The sequence below is a fragment of the Silurus aristotelis genome (genome assembly GCF_946808225.1).
Source record: "Silurus aristotelis genome assembly, chromosome: 2".
NCBI classification, from domain to species: Eukaryota; Metazoa; Chordata; class Actinopteri; order Siluriformes; family Siluridae; genus Silurus; species Silurus aristotelis.
Window position 1 is genome coordinate 4,584,415 of NC_139575.1, and position 23,630 is coordinate 4,608,044.

Sequence of the window (23,630 nt, forward strand, 5' to 3'; positions counted from 1 at the left end):
TTATACCGATTGGCCAAGCAGAGGGACCGAGCTGGGAAGGATGTACTGCAAGTTAGAGCAATAAAGGATGGAGAGGGAAATGTGTTGACTAGTAAGGAGAGTGTGTTGAGAAGATGGAGGGAGTATTTTGAGCAGCTGATGAATGAGGAAAATCAGAGAGAGAGAAGGTTGGAGGATGTGGAGTTGGTGAAGCAGGATGTAGATAGGATTAGTAAGGAGGAAGTGAGAGCAGCGATTAAGAGGATGAAGAATGGAAAGTCGGTTGGACCAGATGACATACCGGTAGAAGCGTGGAGATGTTTAGGAGAGATGGCAGTGGAGTTTTTAACCAGATTGTTTAACAGGATTCTGGAAGGGGAGAGGATGCCTGAGGAATGGAGAAGGAGTGTGCTGGTACCGATCTTTAAGCATAAGGGAGATGTGCAAACCTGCAGTAACTACAGGGGAATTAAGTTGATCAGTCACACCATGAAGTTATGGGAAAGAGTAGTGGAAGCCAGGCTGAGAGAAGAGGTGACCATCTGTGAGCAACAGTATGGTTTCATGCCGAGGAAGAGCACCACAGATGCCTTATTTGCTTTGAGGATGTTGATGGAGAAGTATAGAGAAGGACAGAAGGAGCTGCATTGTGTATTTGTGGATTTAGAGAAAGCGTACGACAGGGTGCCGAGAGAGGAGTTGTGGTATTGTATGAGGAAGTCAGGTGTGTCAGAGAAGTATTTGAGGGTGGTGCAGGACATGTATGAGGACAGTGTGACGGCAGTAAAGTGTGCAGTAGGTACGACAGACTGGTTCAGGGTGAAGGTTGGACTACATCAAGGATCGGCCCTGAGCCCTTTCCTGTTTGCAGTGGTGATGGACAGGTTGACGGACGAGGTCAGACAGGAGTCTCCCTGGACTATGATGTTTGCAGATGATATTGTGATTTGTGGTGAGAGTAGAGAGCAGGTTGAGAAGAGCCTGGAGAGGTGGAGATATGCGCTGGAGAGAAGGGAAATGAAAGTCAGTAGGAGTAAGACAGAGTACATGTGTGTGAATGTGAGGGAGGGCAGTGGAGTGATGCGGTTGCAGGGTGAAGAGGTGAAGAAGGTGGAGGAGTTCAGGTACCTGGGGTCAACAGTGCAAAGTAATGGAGAGTGTGTTAGGGAAGTAAAGAAAAGAGTGCAGGCAGGGTGGAGTGGGTGGAGAAGAGTGACAGGAGTGATTTGTGATAGAAGAGTATCTGCAAGAATGAAAGGGAAAGTTTATAGGACTGTGGTGAGACCTGCGATGTTGTATGGATTAGAGACAGTGGCATTGAGTAAAAGACAGGAGGTGGAGCTGGAGGTAGCAGAGCTGAAGATGTTGAGGTTTTCGTTGGGAGTGACGAGGATGGACAAGATTAGAAATGAGTTTATTAGAGGGACAGCACATGTAGGATGTTGTGGTGACAAGGTGAGGGAGGCGAGATTGAGATGGTTTGGACATGTGCAGAGAAGGGACATGAATTATATTGGTAGAAAAATGCTGAAGATGGAGCCACCAGGTAGGAGGAAAAGAGGAAGGCCAAGGAGGAGGTTCATGGATGTGGTGAGGGAAGACATGCAGGTAGTTGGTGTAAAAGAGGCAGATATAGAGGACAGGGTGGTATGGAGACGGATGATCCGCTGTGGCGACCCCTAATGGGAGCAGCCGAAAGAAAAATAAGAAGATCCTTTGAAAAAATATACTAAAATGATTGCTGAAATGTGAGGGGTGTACTAACTTTTGTGGGATACTGTAATTTACTGTAATTGTTTACTTTAACCAATTGTAAATCTTTAACCAAATATGATCCAGAAGTGGGTGTGACTATTTTAAAAATCTCTTTTACAATTGGCCCAGTAGCAGGTGTGCCCTAAGGGCATTTTTTTTTAGATTTGGATTTAAATCAGAAATGGGCGTGGCTTAAACCTTTTTGAACTGTTTTAATCTTTAAACAAATCTGGTCTAAAAGTAGGAATGGTCTGAACCAAAAGAATTTTTCAAAATCTCTTTTACAGTTTGACCCAGTTGAAGGCATGGCCTACGATAATACAATTTTTTGAAATCTATATTCAGATTTAAATCATAAGTGGCCGTGGCTTAAACCTATTTTATATTTTTTAATCTATAACCAAACCTGCCACAGAAGTGGACATGGGCTGAATCAATTAAATCTTCTAAAATCTTTTCTACAATAATTTGACCCAGTAGAAGGCGTAGCTTAAGCCATTTTTTTTATATTTATATTTGGAATATATTTATAAGTAGACATGGTTTAAACTGTTTGCATTTGAAAGAGATGAAAACTCAATTATTTTTTTTTTATCTATTCTTACTGATTTAAATCAGAAGTGGGCGTGTCCTGATCCTATTTATACACTGGAAAATGGGTCAGAAAGTTCCAAAAAGTGTAAAAAGGAGAAATCATCTTAGCCATTACTGAGAGTAACACACACACACACACACACACACACACACACACACACGACAAGAAGCATTAATCACATGGCAGCTCAAGGCCCAGAAAACCCTTCAGTCCTTCATTCAGGAAACAAATCCAATGACAAGGAAATTAAATGTAACCTGTATTTCTCATGCATCAGTCCCAACCCACTCTTACCTGTCTTAGCTCTGCAGTTAAAGGCTGACCCAGACCTGACAGTGGTGTGTACTGGACCAAATAATTGTTAACAGGTCCTCCTGCAGCCGTCCACTCGAACCTGATCGAATTGAAGGTCACTTCTGCAACCTTCAAGTCAGTCGGGCCGATGAAGACATCTGAGAATAAAAGCAGACACCGATGTGAGTTTTTTATTATGTGTTTAAAAGCATAAAGAATGACAGGGTTTGTTTCTGAATACCGTCACTGGAATAGGAGCCTCCAGACGCCGAACAGACACGTGGAGACAGATTGGGCAGCAGAGAGCTGAGATCCCTAAACTTCTCAATAAAGGAGGTGAATTCACTCTGAGGAGGTGAGGAGATGAGCTCGAGTTCTCTTTGATCTGCACTCTTTATACCTGAAGCAGATCATCAACAACAATAAGGAAATCAAAACAAGAAAATGTAAAAAGATTGAAAAAGTAGAGATAGTAATGATCTGATCAAAGCTGATAAACAAAGATACAGTATGTGCATTGCATTCGTTCCTTTTTTTAATTCGCAATTGAAAATAAAGATCAATTCAAACATCTTCATTCCTTTGTGGTTTAATATTTAAAAGAGAAACAAAAAAAATACGAGCAACAAACAAAGGAGAAAATGTCTTATTTATTAATTTTCTCTTTTGGTTTAATAGTAATCACAATCTCACAATAAGAAATATGGTCAAAATTACACAATATTTCCAAACCAATAATATCATCCAATTCTAACCTGAAAGTAAAAGGAAATTTAACTAAACTAAATCCAGAATGTGAGATGAAGCCACAAATAAATTATGGGCTGATGGTTGATCAGATATTTTATATCCAGGTTGTTCAGGAGTCCCACAAACCCAAATAACTCAAAATCACAAAAGAGGATGACAAGAAACCATGAAAGAGGTGAATCTTAAATATTTTACATTTGGAATAAAAAATGTTTTTTATTGCATCATTTATTATTTTACATTTTCAAAACAAAAAAATTAATATGCAAAGCATATATATATATATATATATATATATATATATATATATATATATATATATTAGAGAATAAAAATGACCAAGCCAGGTCCGATCTTGTCACAAATATAAAACAAATTTTAATTGCAGAATTAATTCATAAATAATAATAATAAATTAATAAAGTGTTATAGGTATAGACTTTATATTTTATTTTATTTGTAAGCGATTTTCTAGCATGTTAAATTTGAACAGATTTGTAAAAAATAAATAAATAAATAAATTGTTGTTTTATATGCATAGTTTTAGTATCAGATTGATAAAAACCCATTTGAGTTGCAGTTCTCACCGACAGCAAAGATCTTGACTCCTAAGCGGCGCAGTTTCTCAGCAGGATCCTGAACATTGTCCTGGGATTTCCCATCTGTGATGAGAATCGCAAGCTTGAAAAAAAGAAAAGAAAAAAGAAGAAAAAAATGTTAATAAAAATGATAAATTATGTCGCACTATGTCGCAAGTTATGAATTATATCAGCAATTATGGCAATCGGTTACAGTATTTAATCACGATTAATCGCACGATTGTCATTATTTAACGCAACTTAATCGCATCTTTTAATCTAAGGTACATAATAAATGTACTTTAAATTAATACTTTTTAAGTTTTTTATACTCTAATCAACATTGGCATGGACAAATATGGATGCTAATTTTATTAGCAGACGATTAATGCATTATTGATTTTGGTGTCCTGATGATTTACGCAATTTAAAACACCATAATTAGTTTGGTTTCACTAATAATAACCATACATTTGCATAAAGGCTCAATATTTGTCCATGTCCATGTTGATTAAAATATTTAAAACTTGTAAAGTATTAATTTAAGGTACATTTAAAACAGATAAAAATGTGTGATTAAGTTACGATTAATCACGAGTTAACTCATAACAATCATGCGATTAATTGCAATTAAATATTTAAATTGATTTACAGCCCTAAAATATTGATATATGACACATGCAATGTGACAGTGATATTACATACTACATACATAAATAATGGTAATTAGGGTAAAAGATATTAGTTCAAAAAACACGCGTTAAAAAAATAAACTATGTATTTCTATAAACATTATTTAGAACGCGAGAGAAAGAAAGAGATCTTCGGCTCACCTTAGGCACATCTCTGGTGGTTCTGGGGTTGAAGAAGTTATCTGCTATGTACTTAAGCCCGGCTCCAGTGCGAGTGTTTCCTCCTTTATAGTTGAGGTTCTCGATAGCACTCAGCAGCTCTGTGCCACGCAGATACGTAGTGAATGTAAACTCCACCCTGAGAACAAAAGAGCAACAGATATTTCACCAGCACAGAGTAACGCTGAACTAAAATGTATTTTTTTACTGAATTTTTCATTCTCACGTTGCTGAATGATTGAATCAGGTAGAAAATGAGAAGTTGCTACATAAACAAACAACATGATGTTTTTCAGAGTCAGAATCATGTACACACAGACATGGAAAAAATGTGCGAAAAAATATGTGCAGTTTCATAATCAAGTTCCCAAAAAGATGTATAGTGTGTTACTTATATATATACATATACTCGTTCCAATAGAGATAGAAATGGTTTGTTGTTTTCATGCCATGCCAGCATCAATAGCTATTTTCCCGAATCAAAGTAAGTAAACGAAGGGGAATTATTGCAAATCAGTAGTTATTTGGAGTTCTTTTTAATACTCTAGAAATTCTAGTATTTTCTTTGGTGATACAAATTGAAATTTCCTATATATATTTCCTTTCTAAGTAAAAATGCTGTCTTCTGTTATTAAGCATTGCAGTCTATCAATATACAGTATGTTTGATGGCCGTTTGTTTTGCAGTGGTCACATGGGTGTGGTTCTTCTAAACTTTCTTGGCTCAAGTGTGAGCCTGGAAAGTCAATTGCGGTATATTGTGTATATAATCTGGTCATGTCTGAATTACAAATAAAATTTAGGGAATCATCTTTCATTTATAGATTGATTCGATGTGGCTTGCTGTGTGTGCACCGGTTCCATGGTTATGAGTTTGTGGTTGTATGGTGGGATTTTACACTCTGGGACTCCCATTTTAAGTTCTTTTTTAGCAGTAATTTTACGCTTCCAGTTTATTGCCATTTTCACAGGTACATTGCAGTACACAGACCCTGGAATTCTTGACTGTTTCTCAGAGTCAACTTTAGTCACAAATGGTTTACAAAATATTTACACGAAATAGAATACACAAATAGAGTTTCGATATAATAAAATATCTATAAATATACATTATGAAAGGAAGTAAAAGTAAATATATAATATTGCACAATGTTTAAATAAGTAACACTACATGTTGTTGCCAATAGATAAGTAATAATACACATGCACATCGACAGAACTGAGATGGTAATTAACACTCTTGTGGTTGATGATAAGATTGTTGTACATGACAAACCGCTAAAGAAAAAACATTACACATGGAAATGTACATTATAGAATCTCTGCCTGTTCATTGCTATACAGTTACAATTGGCTTGGTGTCCAGCAAAAAAAAAAACAATGTTATAATTCTGTCTCTTTGGGGAGTCTACTTTAAATAGAATGCTGGCATTCTCTCCCTGGGTGCTGCATCTTCCCTTAAGACCCAGGCACTGGCCACCACGCCCCTTTGGACTTCCTCGGCCTTATCAGGCTTATCAGGTTGATTTGGACAAGGAAGATATTACGAGCGCTGACAATGTCTGAGAGCTGCGTCGTGCCACAGACCTGGCTCTCGGGGCCACTAAAGAGACCGCTAGGGCCAATGGCCGGTCAATGTCAGCCCTGGTAGCCACTGAGAGGCACCTTTGGCTCACCCTTTGGCTCAGATCTTCCTGACAGGGACAGAGCCTTTCTGCTGGATGCCCCCCTAGGACCTACTGGCCTTTCGGCGATGCTGTGAATATGGTCATTAACAGGTTCCAGGAAGCAAAAAGGCAGTCGGTGGCGTTCCAGCACTTCCTCCCTCGCACGCTCTCACGGGGCTGCTTGCCCAGAGACAGAGCATCGCCACTTTCACTGCCAGGGTCAGGGGACTTTGTTGTGGAGGGCAGCATGCACCTTAGTACACAGTGCCATCCTTCCTGTGCGCACCCAAGAGGTTGGCTCGTTAACCCTGATACTGTTAGTAAAACTTTTCCTCCATGGCACTCGGAGGCTGGGGCCTCGGGTGCGACCTAAAGTGCCTGTGTGGGACCTGTCTGTTGTTTTGGAGGCCATGTCCAAGTCTTCCTTTAAACCCTTGCCCAAGGTGCCCTTGTAAATTTCTTACAGTAAAGATATGGCCCCATCTCTCCTGGAATGTATCCAAGGCATGGCCAGTATCTTTCTCTACCCCAGACCAGGGTTTGTTCCAAGGTGCCCTCGGTTCCCCCACAACCCGTTGTGCTTCTGGCATTCTATCCTTCTCCATTTCAGGCCCCAGATCAGGGAATCTTAACCGGCTGTGTCCAGAGCTACATCCACAGAACGGAGCTGTGGAGAAAGTCATAGCAGCTGTTCGTCTACTACAGTCCCTATAAAAAAGGGACTTCCTGCAAAAAAGCAGACCTCAACAGGTGGATTGTGGATGCTATCTTATCCTCTTATGAGTCCTCTTGTCTCCCTTTGTACCTTTTAGAATGCCGCACTGTTTCATTGGACAGATTACACACGTGATTTAAAGCGTTTTTGATGTTGATGCCAGAATGTTTAATTAATACACAAATGTTAAATTTGGATACAAAAATAACACATCTATAAACATCTCTAGGTTATGTATGTAACCCTGATTCCCAGAGGGATCAGGGTTACATACATAACCTAGAGATGTTTATAGATGTGTTATTTTTGTATCCAAATTGGTCTAATGAACGTAGGTCTGGCTTCGTACAGTTGTAGGTAGTGAGAATAGCAAATTAAAGTATAAACTGGATTATTTTATTTTGTCTTCAGTTTAATTACAAAGTGCAAGGTGAGTTTCCTGAAGGGACAACTAACTCCAAGGGAGTTAAACTATATCCAATGTTTTGGTGTAGAATTTCCTGGCAGAGGCATAGACTACACTTCTGTAATCCAGCTGGGATCGGTAAAAAGTTTTGTAGAGGGGCAAAACAGTAGTATAGTCTGAAGCCCATTTTATTTTTGACAGTAGTCAATTTTTTGTGTCGATTTTTTCTTAACAGTGGAATGAACGATAGTTTATCAAAATAAAGTCCTGAAAATGTATTTCATAAAGGACTTTGATGGGTTATTTTTCGATAAAGAGCTCTGGATCTGGGTGGAGAGTTTGCAGGAAGCAGAAGTGCATGCATACAGTCTTTGTTTTAGATCATTTAAACCCATTTTATTGACAACTCACAATTCCATCACTGAACATTTAATGGCATGGAGGAGGTGGTGTTGAATCTAGAATCTCAAAAGTTAAGCTAATTTATGAGCTCCCCAGGAGCACCTGGTTCCACAACTTCAAGTGACTGTATAAGACTGTAGAAAGAACATTACTCATAATGACATACTCTGGTGCTCATGATATTTCTTACTCTCCGGTGTTTGCAATGTTTTTATGATTTATAAACCCACTCCTGGTGTCACCCAAATAAAGATGAGTTATATTTTGAGTCTGGTTCCTCTCAAGGTTTCGTCTTCCTATAATACCTTAGGTGGGCCATGCAACTTAAAGGTTATGTAATTTTTTGGGGAGAATCAGCTATCTGAGAAAAGGTGGTTCTCTTTAAGGCAAAAGGCAGTCGGGTTTAAGACAGATTTTAAGTGTTGTAGTTCTGCAAAATTCACTTTTATTCCATTACAGTTGTACTGGGTGGTATTAAAGCTCATTATCAGGGTTGGTAAAAACAAGGGGGGAAGTTCTGAAGTTGGAAATAAGCTATGCCTGAGATAGATTGTATTTTCTGTCATTTCAATGCCTGTTTTGGTGTTCCTCTTTTTTATTTTTTTAATATGTGTTACATCTTGTTGTTTCAGTTCAGATGTAATTTCGAATTTATCCATATAAATGCTGGGGTTTGCCTAGTTTGGCTCACACCTTTACTACTGTTTAGTTAAGAATGGCAATAGGCCTTAATAGGAATATTTGCTAGAATGATTACACACATCAGATTCTTGGCATGGATTTTCCTGGTAATTTCTACTGTAACTTTTTACATCTTTCACTGTACCTGAAATGCCGGATACACCTTTTTGTATTGTAAATGTCAGGGACATGTCAGGCAAGAGGAATTCCAGAAGTATAAAACTTCACTTTGTCTTGTTTTTTCGAGAGGACACACAGACAGTGCTAGTCGTCATCCTGGTTTTGATCCAACATCCTTTGTTTAGGTTTTTTCTATCATATTTATGTTGATTATTTTTTATCACTTCTGCTCCCCACCCACCTCTGAGTCCAACAAGGGGACGCACAGACCCATGGAAACCCTTTGGTTATGCACCAAGGATACAGGGTTTATATACTTGGCAAAATAAAACTAGAAGTACATATCATTTGTCTGACCCTAAGCCAACCCTATCCAGGGCAAGACTTGACTTGCCAATTAGTTGGACCGGGCCCTTCCAACTGCCTGTCTATGTGAAGTCTGAGTTAAACCACCGTATTGGGTTTGGGGTAGCTGCAGCCACCGACATTTCTCAAGTACCAGGATCTCTTTCTCCACAGTCATGGGCTGCAACTCAGAGCAAACAAATAGTCTCTTATGATTAGTAACTTTCAGGCTTCAGAAAATCACAATGATAATACAAACCTAATATATAATCTACGTATTAATCTCCTGTATATTTGCTGAAATATAAAATGAGGTGTGTGATCATTGGCCCTCTTAACTTCTGCTAATTAAACATGAATGTATTATGCATCAAATGGAAGAAGAAAAAAAATGACAATGACAAATTTGTCACATATACTGTATACAAAATAATGAATAATAATGAATAAAAATAAGAATAAATCACCTAAACAGTCAGGCCCTACAGTACCAGCACGTTGGTTTGTGTAGGTGTTATTTGGACTTATTTATTAACGTGGCTATGATGAAAGTTCCTACTGCTCGTGCTGGTGCTACTAAGCATCATGCTGTATCATTGGAAGATAAGGTGGCCATCATAAAACACCATGAATAAAGTGAAATGGGTGAAAAGTCAGAGCATATGCTTCTGTATAAGCTATTGATTGTAGTAAAAGCATTATGGGGTGTTTGTAGAGTTTTTGGGGTCTAAGTACTTTGAGTCTTGGAACACATTAATGATGTAAGATGAGGCATTTCTGTAGTGTGTTTCAATGCCAATCTCTTTTATTACCTCTAGAAAAAAGGTTAATAGAGGCGTAGTTTTAGCCTAATAACTAAAGTCCCACTGTAAAAAAAAACAACATTCTTTTTACTATTTAATGAGATGAATGTATGTTTAAAAATTGTGGTTTGTGTAATCAGATCACTTAAACACGGGACATACAAGGCATATTTATTATTAACTGTATGGTACCAGGTCTGGATTGTAATGTAAGTCAAAATGAAAGCACATGTGAGAGAGAAGTAAACGAAGTAAAATATTTATCCACACACAGACCTTGCAGTGTCGCTGTACTGTACAGCTCCGACTCGGACACCAGTGGCTCCCACTGCTGTGGCGTAGGGTCTGATAATCCCTGCCATGAAACTCCTCACGAGGGCAAAGTTGGTACGTCCGATACTGGATGACCCGTCCACCAGGAACACGATATCCGCAGCACCGACATTATTACACGTTCCTGCATGCGGAGAAAGAAGCCACATCGACAACACATACACTATATGGACTAAAGTTTTGTGACACCTGACATTTCCAGTTGTATGTGTTTTTTCCCCAAACTGTAGGAGAAAAAACAATATACAATAGGAGACACACAATTCGAGGTTGAAAACATATTTATTCAGTCAAGCCTTTGATCAGTAGATTTCTTCTTAGGTAAAGGTTTAGATCTGAAGGGAACATTGATATAGAGTGTTTGGTGAACTGGGATATTTGTACGCTGTCGTCTCCTCACATTCACACGTTCACTCAGGTTTGTTGACGGTGGTGTGGTGGGTCGTCTCTTATCCCAGAGATCCCTCATGTCTGTGTTACCTTCTGTTTCTCCCTTTTAGTTATGCTGCCATAGCGAGTCTTGCCGGAGTCCAAACTGCACAGTGACATTAACTTTCATACAACAATAAGGACACTTAATAATCCATATCCATCTCTTCCTGTCACCCTCTTCTCTCTCTCTCTCTCTCTCTCTCTCTCTCTCTCTCTCTCTCTCTCTCTCTCTCTCTCTCGGTCAAGTTAAACATGCTCCTGAGGCTCCAGTGACCACTGTTCCTGCCCCTCTCCCCTCCGTGGATCTTCCCACTTCGTCCAGGTCTGCCTCTGGATAGTGTTCTCTTCGACTGGAGGCCACTCTGTGCAGCTTGGGACGGTTTCTTATCAACACCATGGGTGATTCCATGAAATTCCAGAGTAAGAACGGGAGCTTTGAGGATGGTTTTGGAGTTAATGTCAACAGTCTGCTACATTGACTCAGGACTACTTTTCGCTTCTGATCATCATCACTGTACCCCGCAACATCGTATATCTGCTATAAATGGACATTCGGTGCAACTCAGATGAGGATGGGTTCCCTCTTGAGTCGGGTTCTTCTTAAGGTTTCTTCCTTATGCCATCTCGGGGAGTTTTTCCTTCACCACAGTCGCCACCAGCTCACTCATCAGGGACAAACTTACTTATAAAGAACATATTCACTTTTAATCACCACATTATCTGTGTAAAGCTGCTTTGAGACAATATTTATTGTTAAAAGCGCATTACAAATAAAAATCAATTGAATTGAATTGAATATATGATGTCTTTGAATATAGAAGAATATAGTAATCGAACTTGGAGAGCCAAACCTGTGTTAACATGATAATGCCTCTGTGCACAAAGCCAGCTCCATGAAGATCTGCTTTATGTGGCCTGCTATAGAACTCTGACCTAAATGCTACTGAACAACTTTGGGATTAACTGAAACCCCAGGCCTTCTCACCTGACCTACCTGACCTTTCTAACACCCTTGTGCCTGAATGAAGATATTAAGTGGTGGACCACAAGTTTGTTTTAGTCTCCACCTCGCACGTTGTGTCAGTGGCTACTCAATCTGTACAGTAAACATAATTTGTACTTCAAAAAATGTGAAAACTCAGGTTTTGTTCTGCGCATGTGTGAAATGTTCTGGCATCGCCAATGTTTTTTCGACAGCCTGGAGATATGGATTGTTTTGTGTTTTATGTCCAGCTTCATGAATTTCTTTTAAAAGGACAAATTCCTAAAAATCCCAAATATCAAGGGAGTAAATAAATCAATAAATAAATGAAGGACAGAAGGAATTAATTCATTTACAAAATGATACATTAAATAAATAAATAACTATCTTACAAGAAGACATTTGTTAAAGAATGCTGAAATAAAAACAGTTAAGTAGATCATATCTTTAGAAAATTCAATATTAAATGTAAAACACAAACATCCACATGCACACACTTTTAGAAACATCTGTATTATCCAAATGGGGCCCAACAAATTTAAACAGCTTTAATAAATTTTTTCATTTATTAAAATGTATTTAATCAATTTTATTTGTGTCTATTTAATCGATTACTCAATTTAGTCATTGTAATAATGTTAATGATTTATTTAAACCAAGCAGGCATTTTATTTACAACTGCTTTAAAAAAAAAATTCAACTGTTGATGTTCACAAATGTTAATAATAATAATAAAGTTGTTTTAATAAAAAATGCTAAGCAATTTTTGTGTTTTGCATTTTTTCCCACCAACCATACCTTAATTAAAGCAAACTGTGATTTAAAAACCAAAGCACGTAACGAGCCGTGAATTATGTTATAAGGTTACACCACTACTATAAATTAATACTAATTTGCTTGTATTTACTGTAACATGTATAAAAGTGGCTTGTGTGTAATCAGTAATAAATGTAACGTGATTAGCGAAGGATAATATAAAAGACGTTGAGAACATGTTTTTGTAAAATGTGACTAAAGGAGTTCAAATGAAAGGCTGAAAACGAGAAGCACATGTACACAGCTTTTCCATGGTATCATGTAATACAAATACAGCTGGCGAACTTCGAAAGTCGTTACCTTGTGCTGTAGATCTGTTTGGGAGGGACAGCAACACTACGGCCACCAACGTCCGGTGCCACATCTTTTCTCTGCACAAACACACACACAGGATTAGTATATCGTAAGATTCCCGTACTTCCAGATTACAGATACAGATTACGTTTTCGAAGCTCTTCACAGGGCCTGTAAAGAATAACTGAAAATCCTATTCAACATTTAGTCCTTCTTTGCTGTTATAATAACCTCCACTCTTCTGGAATGGTCAAGTGTCCACAAACATTTGTCCCAATGGTGTAGCTTAGTATAAGTAAAGCGACTGTTCTAAATAAAAAAATTATTAGTTAATTTACCAACCCAGCCATTAGTGTTGCACAAGCCAGTGCACTCTTAGTGTCCCAAGCCCAAGGTACCTGCGGTCAACAGTGCAAAGTAATGGAGAGTGTGTTACAGAAGTGAAGAGAAGAGTGCAGGCGGGGTGGAGTGGGTGGAGAAAAGTGATAGCAGGAGTGATTTGTGTCATCTTTATTGCCAAGTACATGGTTTGCATGTACAAGGAATTTGTCATGGTGTGCTGGTGCAATAGAAAATATGAAAAACTATTAAAAAAAACTAGAAAAATAAAAGAATAATAAATTAAGATGAAGAGAATAACTGTACAGTTTGTGCAGGGTATGTACATTGAGACAATGATCAATTTGGGAATAAAAATCAACACATACAGAATTCACTATAAACAAATATGGCAATATTTTAGCACATAGATGAACATTTGCCATTGTCATGATTGTATACCATGCCTTACAGGCTGTCAGGTCTCAGAAGCATGTGCTCTCTTGTGATTTTTTTTTGCCTTAAAGTCAAAACAAAGATTAGACTAAGTCTGAAACAAACACAAGCTCGTAAAGAAATAACAGGCTGAGATGAACAATATCCTGTTGTTTCCCGGTGCAGTGAAAGGAGGATAGTTTCCGACAGACGTGCACGTACATAAACGTGTCATCAAACCTTCAAAGACCGGATTCTGAGACGTATAATGAGTAACTTGGAATCTTTTTCCTATGACTCGTATGTCTGGAGAGAAACTCCATGACCTTTGATGTACAGAAACTCCTAATAAGTCTGGAGTGTTTGATTTGGTTTGATGCCCTCAAGGTGATCAAGAAGTCTGAACCTGTAGCATAATAGTCGGGTTACAACAACCATTATCCCCAATGATATTGACACACCTATGCACACACACCTATACACATACACACACTGCCACCTCAGAGCTTCAAGCTCAGTGGTTTGATCCTGAGTTTATACAGTTGCAGTGTAAGCAGTATTGTTCACACACACACACACACACACACACACACACACACACACACACACACACACACTATGTATATTATGTTCACCTGGATGAATAATTTCTCCACACACCAGGATGTCGTCGTGATTGTAGACGGGGGCTTTATTTCAAAACGAAGAGGGGAGGGGTCTAATGCTATTTCATGCATTCTGAGCTATTTAGATGTACGAGGGAGTATTTATGTGCCAAATACACAGTTCATATACTTTTCGGAAAGTTTTTTTCAAGTATGGCCCTTCGTGATGTCATAAAGGGCGTCTTGGAGGTCTACAGACATTTCCTTGGACTTCATGTCTCGGTTTGTGCTCTGACATGCTTGTGATAATGTACATAGGATTTTTTGTTTGTTTGTTTTATTATTTGTAATAAATTTGCAAAGATTTCAAACAAACTTCTTTCACGTGGTCATTATCGGTTGACTTCTAAACACTACTCTGTAAGTACTCAAGATTACCATGAGATTGGCCGAAACTGTGTGTTATGTCTCCTTTAAAAGATAAAGACTGATGCTAATATTTAATTAGGGTCTTAAATAGCACCCAGAGATGTGATTTCAGTACCAGCTGTACTACTGCCGCTACTTCATTTGTTATTACATCACATACGCCAGTTCAAATGAGTACAGGATACACTCAGCAGCATTCTTGTTTACTCGTGGACCTAAACCAAATATAACAGAGGCTCATACCGTCTGTAATGACTGTGTGGAGTATTTATGTATTTATGCCCTTGTGGGGACTCTTTGAGGTTTTCCGGTTCCCTCAGACCTCCCAAAAACATGCCACAAGACTGATTTGCTCCTCTAAAATGCATCTGGCTGTAAAAGAGTGTGTGAATATACAGTAAGTGTGTGTGCATGCTGGCTTTTTTATAAACTGGCATCCCAACCAGGGTGTATTACCACCTGGTGCCCAGTTTCCCTAGTCTTGTATTGGTACTTGCTTTTTGTTTTTTTATAATAATATTCAGAAAATTGTTAGTTTATCCTCGACTTAATAATGTTCTACAATGTACTACCATCTTTGCCCTTCCTTTTGCACCTGCGGTTTGAACACGATTTTGCTGAGGGCTGCGTCTCAATACACCTGGGGTCAGGAGCTGAGCACTGTACCCACAAACACCACGGCCATGGCAAGACATGACATGAGTATGAAAGTATGTAAGAGCATAGGTGTGTGTGTGTGTAGGTGTGTGTGTGTGTGTGTGTGTGTGTGTGTGTGTGTGTGTGTGTGTGTGTGTGTGTGTGTCAATCTATAAAGCTTGCTTCTGTGTATGTTAAAGGTTATCTGTCAATCATATAAATCATAAATGTATGCACTTCATGTATCAGATTCTTTCTCATAGCTGGAAGCACACAAGGTATGGAATGCATCTGGTAAACCCACATCTGGACTGAATATCTTTATATCTGTAGATTCTTTTGCCAAACACAGCAGGACCTACACAAAGTGTTTGACCATTTCTATCATGCATCGTCCACATTTTCCCTTCAGTTGAACTAGGAAACCCAATACTCTAGCAGGCCATTCCTCATAAAACCAGCTCCATGAAGATATCCTTTCCTTAGATTGAAGTGAAAGATCACCTGCTATAGAGCTCCAATCCTAGTGAACACTGACTGCAACCCAGGCCTCCTCACCTCACCTTCATCAGTTCCTGAATTTACGCACACACTTGTATTACTAATTGAGCACAAATCTCCACAAACACACCCCAAAACCCAAAATCTTAATCTAGTGGAACATCTTCCCAGGAGAGTGAAGGTTATAATAACAGCAAATGGAGATTAAATTGCACACATCAATATTATGCTCAGGTGTCCACAAACTTTTGCTCATGTAATGTATAATGCGATATCTCAAGCCAAATCTGTGTTCTCCATTTTCTTCAAGTGACTTCAAGTGTATTATTTGGCAAATGGAATTGTGTAGTGAAGTAAAGTAAAGTCATCTTCTTCTTTCAGCTGCTACCGTCTCCATACCATCCTGTCCTCTACATCTGCCTCTTTCAGACCAAAAAGAAAAGGAAAGAAAAGGAAAAAAAGAAAAGAGAAGAAAAGAAAAGAACTTACTGAAGTTTCTCTCTCAGATGGTTAGTATACAATGAAGCTAATTACTAATGCATAACCTTCTTGCTCATTTTTAACAAAGGGTGCCAATAATTCTGAGGCTTTACATTTGATGCTCCACAGGATACACACCTGTGATTTAGCTCCTCCTCTTTCAGCTCAGATTCTTTAGACTATAATAGAAATCAGGATTATTAAAGTCTTAAAGACTTTATTTAGTTTTTATTGCAGTCGGTTTTAAAGGGCAGAAAGAGTTTTGATATTGTTTTTATGGGGTTTGTGTTTAATTCGAGAATAGTGAGGAAAGTGAGGAAAGTGAGGAAAGTGTTCCCAGGGACATCAAGCTATCACCCGTGGGCCCCTGAGCAAGGCCCTTAACCCAATAGCTGCTCAGTTGCATGAATGAGTAACTGCATCTGCCAAATGCCATAAATGTGAATGTAATGTGACCTAAATTAAGTGCCTCATCTTAAATATATGTTTTAAAACAGTATGTTTTAATTGAGAGACAAAAATAAATGATGCATTAAACCAAACATTATATTGAAATAAAAGTTGTTATGATTACTCTCGTTGATTATTTTATCATTTAAAAGAAAAATGTAATAAATAGAAACCATGACTCTGTAATCTGCTTAACTAATGCCCTATTTTTTATATTTAAAGTTCGGTGAAACTCATAGTAGAGGGCAACAGAGTTCAATGCCTGAGACAGATATACAGTGACCTCGAATGACTGACATGAAGGTGTACATTGTTTTTTAAATAAATCTGCACTGCTATACAAGCTGCACATTGACTATAAAATATATCCTAATTTCATTTTTATAGTATTGTCCCTTAAGAACATATTATAAAATGGTAGGGGTGCACTCACTTTTGTGAGATACTGTACATAGAAATAAATAATTCAGAGGACTTCTGCATCTTTTGTTTGTTTATTGTTTGCTTGTTGTACTTGTATTTCCATTCCAGCACCAATGCATATTCTCATGGAAAAATAGAGGTTATAGGAAGTTTAAGCGCCGGTCAAAATAAGGACCGCCAGAAATCGGCTACTGTATCACTCCTGTAATCACTGCTGTATCACTCCTGTAATCACAGCTGTATCACTACTGTAATCACTGCTGTATCACTCCTGTAATCACTGCTGTATCACTACTGTAATCACTGCTGTATCACTACTGTAATCACAGCTGTATCACTCCTGTAATCACTGCTTTATCACTACTGTAATCACTGCTGTATCACTACTGTAATCACAGCTGTATCACTACTGTAATCACTGCTGTATCACTCCTGTAATCACTGCTGTATCACTACTGTAATCACTGCTGTATCACTCCTGTAATCACTGCTGTATCACTACTGTAATCACTGCTGTATCACTCCTGTAATCACTGCTGTATCACTACTGTAATCACAGCTGTATCACTACTGTAATCACAGCTGTATCACTCCTGTAATCACTGCTTTATCACTACTGTAATCACTGCTGTATCACTACTGTAATCACAGCTGTATCACTCCTGTAATCACTGCTTTATCACTACTGTAATCACTGCTGTATCACTACTGTAATCACAGCTGTATCACTCCTGTAATCACTGCTGTATCACTACTGAAATCACTGCTGTATCACTACTGTAATCACTGCTGTATCACTACTGTAATCACAGCTGTATCACTCCTGTAATCACTGCTGTATCACTACTGTAATCACTGCTGTATCACTCCTGTAATCACTGCTGTATCACTACTGTAATCACTGCTGTATCACTCCTGTAATCACTGCTGTATCACTACTGAAATCACTGCTGTATCACTACTGTAATCACAGCTGTATCACTCCTGTAATCACTGCTGTATCACTACTGTAATCACTGCTGTATCACTCCTGTAATCACTGCTGTATCACTACTGTAATCACTGCTGTATCACTCCTGTAATCACTGCTGTATCACTACTGTAATCACAGCTGTATCACTCCTGTAATCACTGCTGTATCACTACTGTAATCACTGCTGTATCACTCCTGTAATCACTGCTGTATCACTACTGTAATCACAGCTGTATCACTCCTGTAATCACTGCTGTATCACTACTGTAATCACTGCTGTATCACTCCTGTAATCACTGCTGTATCACTACTGTAATCACTGCTGTATCACTCCTGTAATCACTGCTGTATCACTACTGTAATCACTGCCGTAATCACAGCGTGGCCTTCATTTCATTTTCAGGACAAAAAAACGTAAAAAACAGATTATTGTTAGTAGAGACGCAGCCATGTATGTTATTTAGTATATGCAAATAAAATATGCAGTATGCTGTGTGTGAACGAAATGCACATTTAAACTGGGTGACAATAACAACAGAACTGCACATCGTAATCCCTGATCTGATGCTAAACCTGTTCTCTATAGTGAAGGACATGTAAAACACCTGAGTCTCCCTACGCAATCTCTGATATTCAACCGTGCACTGTTGTCTTGTATTTACAAGCGTCCTTTTACAGAAAAAAGCTTCACCATAAACACACTGTACTTTTTTTTAACATACAAAAGATATTTCGACAAAATAGAATGAACACAATGTAAAGAAAAAGGACAGCTGGTACATGGAGCGAACAACCTGAAGCTTTTTTACGCATCAACTGTCCAAGTTTGGAAAAAAAACCAAGAAGAAAGATAAAGGAAAGAAAAGAAAAGGGGGGATTTGTGTAGACTTTGAAATAAGTATAAAAGAATTTCTGGAGGAATAAAGAGAGTGATGGCAACTCAACCATTCAAGTCATTTAATATTATGAATTTTTTTTTTTTATAATGTACAATTGTAATACAACGGGATGAAAATTAAGATTTTTTTTGTTAGCCCCAAATATCTTTCCACCTGGAGCTACGTAACTGAGCATGAGTAAATAAATAAATGTCAGTGATGTAATTGTGTATCTTCAGTAAACAGGGGCAAGACAATCAGACAGGGTTTACAGAAAAATACATGGAAATAGTCACGTCTTTCAGCTGATGGGTCTTAACTCTGAATCTCTAGCTCACAAAGTTAGTCTGAGAGAAACAATGGATGTATGTCCGTTTTATTTACCTTTAAAGGCATTCGAAACTGAAACACAGTGTCCTTCACAATTTATGTGAACGTTCTTGGCACTGTGTCCTCTCAAATCCTGTGCCCTCATTCGGCTAGAGACACCAATCTAACTTGGTCTCATTTTAGACCCTCTATTCTTCCTCAAACTATTGCCACAAAGGTAGAGGTTCACAATTGTATAGGATGTCTCTGGACTAGAAGACCGAAACCTTTTTCAGCATGACGATGCCCCTGTGCAGGAACAGAACTCCATGAGGAATACTTTGCACTTGTTCGAGTGAAAGATCTCCTGCTAAAGATCTCCAGCCCCCAACCATATTGAACACCTTTGAAATAATTTGGAAAACCACCAAAGCTGCAACAACTCATCAATAAAATGAATAATAATCGATAATGAAATTCGTTGTAAATGAAAGCCGTTATGGATTAGTTACGGTTTAGCGTGACGGTAAGACAACACCGCCGCTAGCAAAAATGGCAGAGACTGCAGAGTCAACCAGCAGCAGGAAAAAAGTGTGCAGCCCAAGTCATCCAAGGCTTAAGAACATTTTATAGTAAACGCAACAAAGAAAACTGCAACCTGGAAGTTATGCAAACCTGAGTTTGTGTGGGATGGAAATACCACAGTGATGCACAAGCACCCCAGGCCTCCTCACCTCACCGACATCAGTTCCTGACTTGACTATGTCCATTCAGTGGAACAGAGGTATGGAAGTTATAAGAAAAGCATATGGAGACTAAATGGTAAAATATGGTGTTTGTAATGGATTACTGATAGTTAGGGGACACAATAACACAATGACTCCTAAACCGGCTTATAAATGGCAACCTCTTTTCAGTCAACAGAAACATTTAAACACATTACAAAGAAATAATGATAAACATTTGTCAGAAGTATGTGATGGTGGTGAGTCCTGAATATTTTAAATCTGCTTTTTTCTATTTCACTCTGTTTTGACAACTTTCTATGTCAGTTTTACGGTTGTTGGTCACCAGTTTGGAGCCCAGCAATAAAAAGAGTTTCTACATCCTTTCAAGGTTTAAGTCTCCCCACTCTGAACTCCTCCAAGTTTATGGTCACTTTACATTTACTGACATATATATATATATATATATATATATATATATATATATATATATATATATATATATATATATATATATATATATATATATATATATATGTGTGTGTGTGTGTGTCAGTAAAATTTAAGATATAAAGTAGTGTATACACTATATTTCCAAAAGTATTGGGTCACCTGACCTTTCCTGCTATATATGTTTTTTTTCCAAACTGTTACCACAAAGCCGGAGGCACTGAATTGTACAGGACGTCTTTATAATAAAATTTTGCCTTCACTTGAACTTGGAAACCCAAACCTGTTCCAGCATGGCAAAGCCCCTCTCCACAAAGGGAGCTGAAGATCTGGTTGCACCCCTGGAAGCCCCTGTTCACAAAGAGAGCTGAAGATCTGGTTTACATGGTTTGGAGAGGAAGATCTTGAGTGGCTGCTATAGAGCTCTGATCTCATCCCTACTGAACACCTTTGGGATGATTGTGAATGCTGACTGCACCCCAGGTCTCCTCACCTCACCTACATCAGTAAATGCCTTTACTAACACCATTATGGCTGATGAACACAAATATCCATAAGCACACTCCAAAATAAAGAGGAACATCTTTATAAAAGAGTGGAGGGAAATAGAGAAGAGGAAACTGGTACTAAATGTGGAATGCAATACTCAAAAATCACATACCGTACTTATGACCAGGTGACCCAATACTTGTGTATATATGTGGTAACATACTGTATAATTGATTAATCATTTGTTAATAAATTGTTGGTTTCAATGTTGATTTTTTACATTGATACTCAAAGCACTTTTGTGTTTTTGTGCACATTTTTCTGCAGTAACTGTAAATGCATCATTGTAGTCTGACTTTTCTACAATCTGTCTCACTGCTGCTACACATTTGATACAGTATATATTAGGGATGCACCGAATATTCGGCCACCGAAAATTTTCGGACGAAAATCGCCCAAAAGTGCATTTTCAGTTTGTTGTGATGACGCAAACAGAAACCGCTGCCTGCACGTGCCTGTCTAAAACAACATGTCTGCGGTGTGGACGTATTTCAGTATATCTGAGAAAGATCCACGGATAGCGATTTGCAAAACGTGATGCCGAAATTTCAAGAGGGGGTGCGTCTGCAAAAACCTTCTCCACGTCGGGTTTAATTTATCACCTGAAATCCAAACATCCAATCGCCATGCTGAATATGAGAGGAACGCAAACGCACAGAAAAGCAAAACCCCTCCGAGCATGCGCACTCCGTCTGTGGTGGACGTTTTTGAAAAGGCAGGAAGTTTCCCAGTGATAGTGTTGTATTGTTGTATCTTTAAACAGTTGCACTTGTTCTGAATGCACTTTGTTTTTATGAAAGAACATATTTAATTTTACAACCTTTCAGCAGGCCAGAGGGCCGGTACATTATTATTTAATGTACACATCAGTGCATTTAAGTTCAACATTTAAGTTTGAATTTTGATTTATTTTTATCTTGTGCATTGTTGCAATGTGCTATAAATCAATATTTTCATAATTTGTAATTGATATATTCTTTGAAACTTTAATATTTAATTTATGCAATTGAAATGCTTTGATTTTAGTAAGTTTAGTACACGGTCATAGCCATAAATGCAATGGTAATAATAATTGGCATAATTCTTTCGGTGTTTCGGTTTTTGGTTTTCGGCCTTGCTTTCCTCTTTTTCGGTTTTCGGTTTCGGCCAAGAATTTTCATTTCGGTGCATCCCTAGTATATCTTAATAATAATGGAAATACCAGCATCTATACTTATAATCTGTTATGTAGATTTAATTTAACATTTCTTATATTTTATTTATATATACTGTATCTTTAATTTTACTGTGTGCAACTGCAACCCAACCCTTTCTCTGTGATATCAATAAAATATTCTGATTCAGTTCTCTCTGCCTATGGTTGAGTTAAAGCTAACAAATGATTAGGAGAATCCTCAAGACTAAAGCTTTTAATGTATAAATAACACTTGGCCTATCTGGATATAAATATCACCTTTGTGTCTTACCTATAATCATGATTGCTACAGTAATCACTCTAAGGGATCTCTCTTTTTTTTTGTTCCACGTGGTCATCTTGAAAAACATGGTTCTCTAGTGTGTATACATTTCATAAATACCAGAATTTAGCTGCACGTCGGTCCGTGCATGTGCAATTGTGAATGTAATGATCGTACTATAATGTAACTCTGATCAGGTTTGTTCATGAGGTATTCAACTGAAAGTGTGTTTGTGTGCATGCACGTCTGGCAAAACAGCTTTCGTATTTCGGCATGCATTCATTCATAAGGATCACAGACGTCTTCTTTGAGACAGCAGCTGAATATTAGCGGGACTGTCACAAACAGGAAACGTACTTAGCGTTATTATACTGTATAAACCCACAACACAGATTCAACTGACCTCAGGAAGCCGATGGTCCTTAGCAAAGGAGTGTAAATGAACAGCAGATCATTGTGTACAGCTTACAGAGAGCGCGAGAGGAGGCGGCATTTCCTCTGCTGCAGAACTGCATCTGCTGTACATATTTCTACGAGTAAGTGTGGGAGTGAGAAGAGTAATGAATCGAGGAAGTGAATAAATAAGGACAGAGACAATACGAGGCTAACGCACAGAACCAGAAGAGTCAGAGAGACTGAACAACAGCTGCTGGACATTTAGACAATGAAGATCACAAGAGCAGAATGTGGCCTGGAGACACAGTTCAACTCTGTTCCACACTGGATTTGCTCTAAATATAGACTGCTTTTAAATAATGTTTTCTAATGGAGCAGGGTTTAGATTTCTGTGTAAATTCCAGTTGTTGGACTTGTTTTGTTTGGCTATATGAGACAAAACCTCTACTCATCTGGGCAGTTTGTCCATTTGGTTTTGTGGAGATCTGTGCTCATTCAGCTACATGGGTGTTAAGTCAGGTGCTGATGTAGGTGAGCACATTCACCCTAAAGGTGTTCAAAAAAATTGGAGCTCTAAATCAGGAGATCTTCCTCTCCAACCCATGTAAAGCAGATGTTAATAGAGCTTTGTGCACAGTGGCATTGTCGTGCGGAAACAGGTTTGGGTCTCCTACTTCAAGTGAAGGAAAACATTTTGGGGGAAAAAACCACATATGGCAGGAAAAGTCATGTGTCCTTATACTGTTGTCCATATAGTGCACCATTGGTGGGTATGAGGCAATTAAGATAATTGTAATCTATAATAATTGTAGTCTAAAT

The 23,630-nt window shown here is 38.3% G+C and overlaps 1 protein-coding gene across 3 annotated transcripts in view; it reads right to left on the reverse strand.

The window, feature by feature from the left end:
* col7a1 (collagen, type VII, alpha 1) overlaps window positions 1-23,630 on the reverse strand; it is a 134,076-nt gene that overhangs the window by 104,686 nt on the left and 5,760 nt on the right. For all 3 annotated transcript variants that reach the window (XR_014536885.1, XM_083562324.1, XM_083562325.1), the window contains exons 2-7: window positions 12,804-12,874; window positions 10,217-10,397; window positions 4,785-4,941; window positions 3,961-4,054; window positions 2,865-3,023; window positions 2,624-2,781 (exon numbers count right to left, since the gene is read on the reverse strand). Coding sequence is in view for 2 of the 3 variants with exons in the window: in XM_083562324.1 (XP_083418450.1) it covers window positions 2,624-2,781; window positions 2,865-3,023; window positions 3,961-4,054; window positions 4,785-4,941; window positions 10,217-10,397; window positions 12,804-12,867 (813 nt within the window). In the remaining variant the exon portion in view is untranslated. The remainder of the gene's footprint in view (window positions 1-2,623; window positions 2,782-2,864; window positions 3,024-3,960; window positions 4,055-4,784; window positions 4,942-10,216; window positions 10,398-12,803; window positions 12,875-23,630) is intronic.